The 12,218-nt window shown below is 40.4% G+C and overlaps 1 protein-coding gene across 2 annotated transcripts in view; it reads right to left on the bottom strand.

The window, feature by feature from the left end:
• The window catches only part of CACHD1 (cache domain containing 1), a 534,201-nt gene that overhangs the window by 87,889 nt on the left and 434,094 nt on the right, over positions 1 to 12,218 (bottom strand). For both annotated transcript variants that reach the window (XM_030205962.1, XM_030205963.1), the window contains exons 15-16: positions 11,972 to 12,153; positions 8,869 to 8,979 (exon numbers count right to left, since the gene is read on the bottom strand). In XM_030205962.1, the coding sequence (XP_030061822.1) occupies positions 8,869 to 8,979; positions 11,972 to 12,153 (293 nt within the window). The remainder of the gene's footprint in view (positions 1 to 8,868; positions 8,980 to 11,971; positions 12,154 to 12,218) is intronic.

The following is a 12,218-nucleotide window of genomic DNA, read 5'->3' as shown; positions in this document are numbered from 1 at the left end:
GAAAGATGGACGCCCATCTTATTTCGATAATACGGGTTTCCCCACCCCTTCGCCGTGACGTCCTGCGAGGACGTCCTGAGGAAAACTTGGGCGTCCCTTTCGATTATGCCCCTCTCTCTATATGGGGAGATTTGAAGAGAAATTTTTGAACGCACGTTTGTATAGTGAGAACATTCTCTTATGGAAAAGGTACATTGATGATATTTTCATCATATGGCAGGCTACACAAGAACTGTTAGAAAGGTTCTATACCTCGCTGAATCAACTGGACAACACTAAATTTCAGATGCAGCATAGTGAAAATTGTGTACCTTTCTTAGACATCAATGTTTCATGCTCTGGATGTAAATTCATTACAGATGTTTATAGGATGCCAAGAGATGTAAACCAACTACTACATTACAGCAGTTGCATTAACACTTGTCTTCAGCGTGCAACACAGACAGACAGGAAAGAGCTTTTAAAAGGCACTAAGAAATCGGCTACCGGTAAGATTATTTTTCCACTTACGTTTAACCACATGTCAACTAGTTTGGTAGGGGTATTAAGGAAACACTGGTATATCATCAAAGGTATTAGGCATTTCTCTGACAGTGATGGTTGCATTCAAAAGTATTACGGTTCACTATGGCTCCAACTAAAATACCACAAAACATTGTGGATAACACCTGATTTCACCTTAAGGAAGATACAACCTCTAAGATATTGGGAACTGTATTGGACTCATTACTGTCTATACAATCCCAATTAAACAGTCTCATTAGGAAATCCTATTTCAAACTAACACAATTATGTCTGTTAAGATCCTACTTTCTAGAAGAACACTTTAGCATCATTGTACAGTTAACGATTTTGCCACTTCTTGATTATGGTAATTCCTTATACTTAGGTCTTTCTTCTGAACAACTTTCCAGGATCCAGCTGATTCAGAACTCTGTGCCAGGTTAATATTTAGAAAAACTAGGTTAGAACATGTAAATCCTTTACTGGCCAAACTGCATTGGTTACCTGTGAAATCTCGTATTATTTTCAAAATTCCTTAATGGTATGTGTCCAGAAGGTGGGGCTCAGTTTGTGTCTCTGTTAAGATCTAACAAAGTTTCAAGAAAGTGCAATCACTTACTTCTCGTTTTTCCTTCAGCTAAACATGTCCGTTTTAAATCAATATTTTCTCATACATTTTCTTTTATGGCTGCTCGTTATTGGAATGCTCTTCCCCTCGAGATATGTTTATTGAATGATTATTATCTCTTTCTCAGGAATTTGAAAACTCATTTATTTAATGATTTGGTTAAATGATCTTTCTAGCTACAAGTTTTGTATTCAGAATCCTCTTTTAAAATATTTAGTTGTTAAAGTCTGGAATAGGATATCGAGTTATATAAAATCTATTTACTTGTCAGACCTGTGAGTTCTTGTAACAAGTAGAGCGCTGCCGAGCCCGGTATTTGGACCAGGTTCTGCTTGGCGGCCGGACAACCCCAGGTTTCACCTGCACTGACCGACCTTCCCCAGAGATTGAGCCCTTAGGTGCAGGCGACCTGCAGGGCTTACGAAATGGAGCAGGAAGCGGGGTGATGAACGTGACGGCCAGAAAGGCAGCTGGCAAGAAAGTGATCCAGGTGCAGGCAAAGTCAGGAGGCAGGCAGCAGACACAAGAGTAATCCAGGTACAGGCAAGGTCAGGAGGCAGGCAGCAGACACAAGAGTAATCCAGGTACAGGCAAGGTCAGGAGGCAGGCAGCAGACACAAGAGTAATCCAGGTACAGGCAGAGTCAGTAGGCAGGCAGCAGACACAAGAGTAATCCAGGTACAGGCAAAGTCAAGTAGGCAGGCAGCAGACACGAGAGTAATCCAGGTACAGGCAAGGTCAGTAGGCAGGCAGCAGACACGAGAGTAATCCAGGTACTGGCAGAGTCAGCAACGAAGAACAAGGTAGAGGAGAAGCACACTACTGAGCAAGTAACACCTACCAAAGTAGAAGCTGAAGCAAGGAGTCTAGGGAGAGCTCAGCTGATAAAGCGCTGGCATCTGACATCAGCAGGGAGAAGGAGCACAGTCATAGGTCAAGAGCAGGGGAAGGAGGAACTGGAAGACCAATAGGAGAGAAGCAAGGGAAGCCAGGCAGAGGAAGAGCAGAGCCAGGTGGGTGGAAGCAAAGCAATAAAGGAGCCTGGAAGCCAGGCATAAGTACATAAGTACATAAGTACATAAGTAGTGCCATACTGGGAAAGACCAAAGGTCCATCTAGCCCAGCATCCTGTCACCGACAGTGGCCAATCCAGGTCAAGGGCACCTGGCACGCTCCCTAAACGTAAAAACATTCCAGACAAGTTATACCTAAAAATGCGGAATTTTTCCAAGTCCATTTAATAGCGGTCTATGGACTTGTCCTTTAGGAATCTATCTAACCCCTTTTTAAACTCCGTCAAGCTAACCGCCCGTACCACGTTCTCCGGCAACGAATTCCAGAGTCTAATTACACGTTGGGTGAAGAAACATTTTCTCCGATTCGTTTTAAATTTACCACACTGTAGCTTCAACTCATGCCCTCTAGTCCTAGTATTTTTGGATAGCGTGAACAGTCGCTTCACATCCACCCGATCCATTCCACTCATTATTTTATACACTTCTATCATATCTCCCCTCAGCCGTCTCTTCTGCAAGCTGAAAAGCCCTAGCCTTCTCAGCCTCTCTTCATAGGAAAGTCGTCCCATCCCCACTATCATTTTCGTCGCCCTTCGCTGTACCTTTTCCAATTCTACTATATCTTTTTGAGATACGGAGACCAGTACTGAACACAATACTCCAGGTGCGGTCGCACCATGGAGCGATACAACGGCATTATAACATCCGCACACCTGGACTCCATACCCTTCCTAATAACACCCAACATTCTATTCGCTTTCCTAGCCGCAGCAGCACACTGAGCAGAAGGTTTCAGCGTATCATCGATGACGACACCCAGATCCCTTTCTTGATCCGTAACTCCTAACGCGGAACCTTGCAAGACGTAGCTATAATTCGGGTTCCTCTTACCCACATGCATCACTTTGCACTTGTCAACATTGAACTTCATCTGCCACTTGCACGCCCATTCTCCCAGTCTCGCAAGGTCCTCCTGTAATCGTTCACATTCCTCCTGCGACTTGACGACCCTGAATAATTTTGTGTCATCGGCGAATTTAATTACCTCACTAGTTATTCCCATCTCTAGGTCATTTATAAATACATTAAAAAGCAACGGACCCAGCACAGACCCCTGCGGGACCCCACTAACTACCCTCCTCCACTGAGAATACTGGCCACGCAATCCTACTCTCTGCTTCCTATCTTTCAACCAGTTCTTAATCCATAATAATACCCTACCTCCGATTCCATGACTCTGCAATTTCTTCAGGAGTCTTTCGTGCGGCACTTTGTCAAACGCCTTCTGAAAATCCAGATATACAATATCAACCGGCTCCCCATTGTCCACATGTTTGCTTACCCCCTCAAAAAAATGCATTAGATTGGTGAGGCAAGACTTCCCTTCACTAAATCCGTGCTGACTTTGTCTCATCAGTCCATGTTTTTGTATATGCTCTGCAATTTTATTCTTAATAATAGCCTCCACCATCTTGCCCGGCACCGACGTCAGACTCACCGGTCTATAATTTCCCGGATCTCCTCTGGAACCCTTCTTAAAAATCGGAGTAACATTGGCTACCCTCCAGTCTTCCGGTACTACACTCGATTTTAGGGACAGATTGCATATTTCTAACAGTAGCTCCGCAAGTTCATTTTTTAGTTCTATTAATACTCTGGGATGAATACCATCAGGTCCCGGTGATTTACTACTCTTCAGCTTGCTGAACTGACCCATTACATCCTCCAAGGTTACAGAGAATTTGTTTAGTTTCTCCGACTCCCCCGCTTCAAATATTCTTTCCGGCACCGGTGTCCCCCCCAAATCCTCCTCGGTGAAGACCGAAGCAAAGAATTCATTTAATTTCTCCGCTACGGCTTTGTCCTCCTTGATCGCCCCTTTAACACCATTTTCGTCCAGCGGCCCAACCGACTCTTTGGCCGGTTTCCTGCTTTTAATGTATCTAAAAAAATTTTTACTATGTATTTTTGCTTCCAACGCTAATTTCTTCTCAAAGTCCTTTTTTGCCCTCCTTATCTCCGCTTTGCATTTGGCTTGGCATTCCTTATGATCTATCCTGTTACTTTCAGTTGGTTCTCTTCTCCACTTTCTGAAAGATTGTTTTTTGGCTCTAATGATTTCCTTTATCTTACTGTTTAGCCACGCCGGCTGACGTTTAGTCTTTTTTCCCTTTTTTCTAATACGTGGAATATATTTGTCCTGAACCTCCAGGATGGTGTTTTTAAACAGCATCCACGCCTGATGCAAGTTTTTTACTCTGCGAGCTGCTCCTTTCAGTCTTTTTTTCACCATTTTTCTCATGGTAGAGATAGAGCAGAGCCAGGTGCATGGAAGCAAAGCAATCAAGGAGCCTGCAGCCACAGAAGAACTACACACACATGGCTCAGGGCTGTGCCAGTCAAGTGTGCGTGTTGACGGGACCCTGCACAGCCTGACGCCGCCGCTTGCATTGAGGTAGGGGACATGACATTACTCTCATTTTTATTCAGGAATAATGTTCTTAGACAGAGATTGATTTTTGATCTATTTTAATTGTACTGCTCTTTGATTTTATTTATACTATGTAATTCCATCTATTTTGGGATGCCTACTCTTTTTGTAATCCGTGATGAATCTATGTTAGAGGTATTGCAGAATATAAGTCATGCATAGTATAGTGGTATAGTAAAAGAGAAGGATATTCTAGTGCCATCTGCTTTGCCATGTCTCAAGCAATCTACAAGGCAATTACCACTTGGACATTTTAAATATGGCTCATGTTAAGTCTGTTCCATCAATTTGGAAATTAAGGAATTTAAATACTCTATAAACAGAGACCCGTTCCACCTACATCAATTTTCAAACTGCAAGACTGTTGGAATTGTATATGTTACAGTGTGCCCATGTAAGCTGATTTATATTGGTAAGACTAAGCGGAATTTCAACACAAGGATTATTGAACACAGAGGTGCAATCAAAAAGAGCTTTAAGGATAAGCCATTCGTGGAACACTCTTTATAGTCTGGCCATGTATTTGAGGACTACCAATTTTTTTTGTATTAACAAGCCCAAGGACATCATGGAGAAGAGGTGATTTCGACAAGATTGTATTGAGGACTGAGCAGATACAAATTTTTAGATTCCAGACTGTTGGGTCTCAGTCTTAATCAGGAGATGGACTTGTCAGTTTTTCTCTGATACTTCTAGCTACGTGAGTAACTGTATCTGTCTCTAAGTTTTACCTTTTCAGATTGATAATAATGTTTTCTGTTTTATTAATATGCTTTTAAAATGTTCATATTGTTATGTTCTCCTTTTGTTTATACTTTTAAGCTGTTATGACTATTATTTTCATGCTTTTAAGCTTGTAACCCAGGTTTTTTTTTCACATTTTTAGGCTGTTTTGATCATTTTAAAAGTTAATTTGTTCATTTTACAGGCTGGTCCACGTTAATTAAACATATTTATATTCCACATTATCCCACTTAGTTGCATGCTCAATGTGGCTTACACAATACTGTAGAGGTAGGCTCCGGTTCAATAATAGAAATACATAGTACAGTAGTAAGCATGTAACAAACAGTATAAAACAACAAGGAAATAAAGAGCGGGTAGTGATAAAAGTCTAGTACGGTCCATAGTTTGCTGTGTCGCAGGAAGTTAATTTGGATCAGGGGGGTAGGCCTTCTTAAACAAGTTGGTTTTCAGTAGTTTCCTGAAGTTAAGATGGTTTTGGATAGATCTCACGGTTTTGGGCAAAGCGTTCCACAGTTGTGTACTTATGTAAGAAAAGCTGGATGCATAAGTTGATTTGTATCTAAGTCCATTGCCGTCTGGATAATGCAGATTTAAATAAGTTCGGGAAAGGCTGGTACTGTTTCTGGGTGGTAATTTTATGAGGTCCAACATGTATCCAGGAACTTCACCAAAAATAATCCTGTGGACAAGAGTGCAAACCTTGAAGGCAATACGTTCCTTGGTGGGAAGCCAATGCAGTTTTTCACGAAGGGGTTTGGTACTTTCAAATTTTGGTTTTCTGAATATCAGTCTGGCTGCTGTGTTCTGTGCGGTCTGAAGTTTCTTTGTTAGTTGTTCTTTGCAACCTGCATAGATTCCATTGCAGTAATCTAAATGGCTTAGTACTATAAATTGTATTAGGTTGCGAAATACTTCTCGTGGGAAGAAATGTTTTATGCGTTTAAGTTTCCACATTGAGTGGAACATTTTCTTTGTAGTGGAATTTACTTGACTTTCAAGTGTCAGATTGCAGTCAATTATGACACCAAGCAGTTTTAGGCTATCCGAGATTGGAAGAGAGTAGTTTGGGATGTTTAAGGTTGAAGGTTTATACTTATTGTGTTTAGATGAAAGGATAAGACAATGAGTCTTTTCAGAATTTAGTTTCAGTTGGAATGAGTTTGCCCATGCATCCATTGTATTCAAACCAATCAATTGTATTGGTGATTTCTGTCAAATCGTGTCTGAAAGGTATATAAATTGTAACATCATCAGCATAAATAAATGGGTTAAGGCCTAAATTGGATAAGGATTTGGCCAGTGGAATCATCAATATGTTGAAGAGTGTTGGTGAAAGTGGAGGGACTCCGCAAACTGGTTTCCAGGATGATATGTTTGAATTCGATTTTACTTGGTATGATCTAGAGGATAAGAAGCCTTTAATCCATCTGAGTATATTTCCGCCAATCCCTTAGTAATCAAGGAGATTTAGTAAAATGTCATGGTTGACCATATCAAATGCGCTAGACATATCAAATTGGAGAAGAAGTATATTTTTTCCAATAGCTATTTCTTGCTTAAATTTGCTCAAAAAAGTAACTAAAACAGTTTCAGTACTATAAAGGGAGCGGAATCCTGATTGCGAATCGTGTAGTATAGAAAACCTGGTTAGGTAGTTCGTAAGTTGTTTAGTCACCATGCTTTCCATTAATTTAACCACCAGTGGGATAGAGGCAACTGGGCGATAACTGGTAATATCATCGGTCTTTTTCTTGGTGTCCTTTGGTATTGGGGTGAGAAAAATATTACCATGATCCTCAGGGAAGAAACCTTGTTGAAGCATGAAATTTAGATGGGTTGTTAGATCTACTAAGTATCGATAAGGAGCAGATTTGAGTAAATAGTTGGGACAAGTGTCCAATTTGCAGTAAGAATTGGAGAACCTTAGGATTGCCTGGGTGACTGATTCAATGGTGAGAGGATCAAAGTTTGACCAGGTACGATCAGCTGGATAGGCACCCAAGGTGGGCTCAAGGACAGTAAAGAAATGTTCTGAGTTGGAGTTCTGTTGGGGGAGTGAATTGCGTAATTTTAATATTTTTTCATTGACGTATTTAGCAAGATTATCAGTGGATGGAAAGTATTTAGTACACTTGTGACATCACTGGAACACACATCTTGAAATGCAAATGTATTTTAACGTTTTTTGCATATTTATGAGTTTTTATGAAGCTTTGAGTACTATTTAGTTGATTTAATGTGTATAAAAGGAGGTTTAAGCCTGTTTGAACTGCTTTTTGGTATATTTTCTGAAGCATTTTAACCACAAAATTTTTTTTGATCTCTAGTCAATGGTAAATAAGAGCTGTGATACTATTTACTAATATTGTGGGACTTTTTCTGGTTAAAAGCATCATTTCTAGCCTTTTCTCTATATTTTTCAATTCTTGGATTAATTAGGTGGCCTCTGACCCCTAGAGCCTCTATATCATGTGAGCTTAGAGCTCACTGTGTTTTTATCAGCACAGATTGCTGTTACTGCTGCTTTTCAGGAGAGAAGGTTTGTGCTTATGTGTGGCTACAAGAAATGCTTGATATAGTAGTTTCTTTTATCAGATTTTTGCAACTTATAAGTTAGGAAGAAATCCTTAAAAAGTGTTTCCATTTTAGATATCTATGTTAGAAGAGTACTTTTGGCTTCTGTGATTTCTCAAGGCTATAAGGTTTGGAAAACACTCAGCAAATGTGTTCTTAGTACATACATCTATGCTTTTTCTGATGTGTATGTTAGTGGAGCATTCCGTGACACTTGAGATTTAGCAATGTTACAAGGTCTGACAAATATTCAGCAAATGTGGTTTTTTTTTTAAATTTCAGCTGTTTTAGTCCAGTAGGTGGAATTGTTTAGACTGCACCACTGGAGTATATACTTTTAATTATTATTACGTAATATTCATATATGGATGGTTTCTAATTATATATGTTCTTATTATGTGGTCTATGTGGTTTATTTAAATAGTAATGTTAATTTATGATTTAAACTTACTTGCTTTTATATGTTCTTTCAACAGTTATGATTTCAAGTCCCTGACGCAGCCCTTTAAGAAGGCAAAACGTGGCCGTGTCGGGCTTCATATTACCTCCACATACAATAGTTTCTGTAAGGTTTATCTATTTATAAGATTTATAACCCGCTACACTTAAGTGGCTCACAAGATGCACAACAGGTCCTGCAAGGCAGCTGGGCCACCTTTAACAACAGCTATCACTGGATCATAAAAAGATGCATACATGTATATCACTATATTCATCTATTCAGTGATGTCAGTGGATGTACTACACATCATACAGGGCTCCTTCTACAAAGCTGCACTACTGATTAGCGTTGCACTAAATGCAAAGAAGCCTTTTCTCATGGGCTTCTTCACATTCAGCGCTGCTAAAGATAGTGCAGCTTTGTAAAAAGGAGCCCATAATTTGGGAAAACATAAACACAATCCTACCTGGAAGAATGGACAGTATGACTAATTGTGACCACATAGCCAGCCCCTCCAACATCCAGATAAGGCCCAGTAAAACTAATTAACCCTGGGTTAGCCAGTGCATGCAGATACCTAGGGCAGACAAAAACAATAACATTTTATATGTAAATATAAAAGCCAAAACCCCCCCACTGTCTGTTCTGAACAGGATCAACAAATTTATCTATACAATTTTATCTATGTATATTTATGCATCGCTTACCTTGGGTGGGGGGGGGGGGGTAGAGAAATAAAGACAGAAACATTTCAGATATTCCAGTTGCCAAGTACTTCAAAAACAGTTACAATGCACCTTCCTAAAGCATCTTATTTCAGGGAAACAAAGTGCAATAAAAACAGAGTATGTTAGGAGCACTGCTAGAGAAATGATGACTTAGGCTCCGATGCTCAAAACTCTAGCACTGTATAGAACAACACCGGAGTTTACCACAACAGCAGCACCCAAAAATAACGTCCTCATGTTCAAAGCCAATAGTATGCAAACTAGCTTTGAGCATAAGGAAGTAAAGGAGGCGCTGGGCATGCGATCAAGAAACGAGGCAGAATCCTTCCTCAGTGGTTTGACAAGTCCTGGCTTTTCTACCGCAGTTAAAGGGGGCCCCAAACCTACCTGGAGCTGAAAGAGAGACAGACTGCAAGGAAGCTTTGGGGCTCCCTCCCTTATATCTGCCCTGGGCCCCATCATGTCTAGCACTGGCCCTGCCACACAGAACCCATAATGAAAGCAGCATTTCTGCTGCAGGGTTCAAGAAACTGGCTGTAAGTGCAGGGACCTTAGTGCATTTCTCCTCTGATATAGATTTACTGTTTAAACAGGAAGAACAGGAGAAACCACAGTGGAGACTGTAAACATACTGCATTTAAGTCCAGACTAGTTGCCGGTGCCACCATTGATGAAAGTTGGCTCATGGCCTGTGACAGAGACACTGCTTTGATAAAATATTCTGTGCATGTTACAGGGTTGGAGGAGGGGTGACAAAGATGATAATTTGAAGGTCTGCAGGCAACAGAAGGGGAAGCCATGAGGATTGCCAGTACAGGTGTATAGTGGAGGGGCAGAAAAAAATGACCTATGCTTGCCTATGTGAAATCCATTTGATTTAAGTTCAGTCTGAATTAGTTAATTTACATATTTAAAATATTTACAAATTGCTATATCTAATCGTCCAGTCTTTGATCATTATGTCATCTCCAGTCACACATTGCCTATCTTCCCAATGCAGCCAGTCACTGACAATAGTAGTGTGTATATAAAATATATTTATCAAAAAAGAGAACAGACGAGAAATCCTCAATAATTCCAAACACACTCTTCAAACTGTTGACAATAAGAGACCCCTTTGGAAAGCTTGCATAAATCAGTATAGTATGATCAAAACAGAGGGGGAAAATCTTAGAACCCTACCTGCAAATGCATGCAATCATTCTTGCAGGATCTTATAGGGTGGTTCCAATCATTGGCATAAAAAACCCCTTTGCTTCTGAAGATCATTAAATCTATCTGATTTTATAACAATAGTACAAAAAACTTAGCTTATTCTGCATGAAGTGTTATTCTTAACTTACAAACCATTTCAGAGGTAATATGCATATATTTACAAAACGCATATAATAATGTACAGTTAGCAAATGGAATTGAAGTACAGTTCAGTTCTATTTACAGTTCTAACTGTACATTAACCCAAGTCTGTTATTGTAATGCATAGGTTCTCAACACATGGTATGCATACCCCATGAGATATGCGAGATCTCTGCAGGGGGGTATAAGGCACCTAGTATAAAACCCCTCTAACCTACCTCCCGCTGCCACCCCTACTGCTGGCTTTTCCATACCAGCAGCAGCGGCAGTAAAACATCATGCGGTTGCTGCGGGGCCGCAGTCTCTATGTGTGAGTTATTGGCTCCGACAGTCCCCTGACCCCTCCGACATCAAATTCCTGTCTTGGAATAGAGGACCGCCAGAGCGAACAGTGTGCGGAAGAAGACTACAACCCCATGACTGCTTTACATTGTTTTGTCACTGCTGCTGCTGGTCTGAAAAAGCAGAAGCACCAGGTTGGGAGGGGTGGGGGTGGGGGGGCTACTCAGTTACAACTTGTTTCATTTAGGGGGTACTTGACTTGATGAAGTTGAGAAATACCGTTGCAATGCGCAATAATGTTATTGAAACAAATAATGTTACTGGCTTTCTGTGCTATTGCTTGCTACTACTTCTACCACTGCTACTTATCATTTCTATTGCGCTACTCGATGTACACAGCGCTGTATGCTAATCATGTAAGAGACAGCCCCTGCTTGACAGACCTTACAATTCTAATCAAGACAGCCATACAGGACAAATAAGAGCAAGGGGATTACTTAAGGTGGGAATGATAATACAGACAGGGCAGGGATTGTCTCTTTTGTGTATGGTGTACAGCGCTGTGTATGCCTTGTAGCGCTATAGAAATGATAAATAGTAGTAGTACTGAACAAGTGAATAGGAGTTAGGAGTTAAAAGCAGCCTCAAAAAGGTGGTCTTTTAGTCTAGATTTGAAGATGGCCAGATATGGCGCTTGATGTACTGACTCAGGAAGTCTATTCCAGGCGTATGGTGCTTACATCTCTTGTAGGTCTCATTACTGGTTTCCAACTAAGAAGTGCAGTTCAATTCAATTTGATAATTGTAACTATGCCTTTTTTTTTTTTTTTGTAATATATGCTCATTGGTTCTGAAATGCTATGTTTTACACACCACTATTATCAATGATTCTGGCTCCACTGAGAAGATGAGTTATGATATATACATGCACACACATTTCATAGACTTATGTCTCATTAAATGTTTCCACATAGGAGTCTGAAGTGCATTAGAACTTCAGACACATTGGATTAAATATGCTTGAAATGTAAACAAACTGCATTTCCATCTCACTAACAGCAAACAGAGAGAGGCACAAATAAACCGGAATGCAGTGTCTTCTGAGAACTTACTACCGAACATTCAACCAGATTATTAGTGAAATATTTAATCTCTCTCTCTCTAAGACTTGAGTTCATTTTACCATGAGCCCTAAAAACTCACCATTGTCTCCTAGTGGGATCAAAGGCTTTGTCCATCAGAGAACCAGGATACATTCTGAGCACCCCATTGGGCGTTGCTATGTAACGGCGGACAATGTAACTGTTCAAGCTGCTCATATCCATTTGTGTCATCCATTCATCTGTGACGTGACTGGTAGCCATTACTTCATTTCTGACAGAGAACTGCAAAATAAAAGCATACACAGCAGGGTTTCTTCAACGGTGCATGAAAAGATGAGGCTATAGGA

This window comes from Microcaecilia unicolor, chromosome 6, assembly GCF_901765095.1.
Source record: "Microcaecilia unicolor chromosome 6, aMicUni1.1, whole genome shotgun sequence".
Classification (NCBI taxonomy): domain Eukaryota; kingdom Metazoa; phylum Chordata; class Amphibia; order Gymnophiona; family Siphonopidae; genus Microcaecilia; species Microcaecilia unicolor.
Note: the sequence above shows the minus strand (reverse complement) of the source record. Positions and strands in the feature narration are given on the sequence as shown.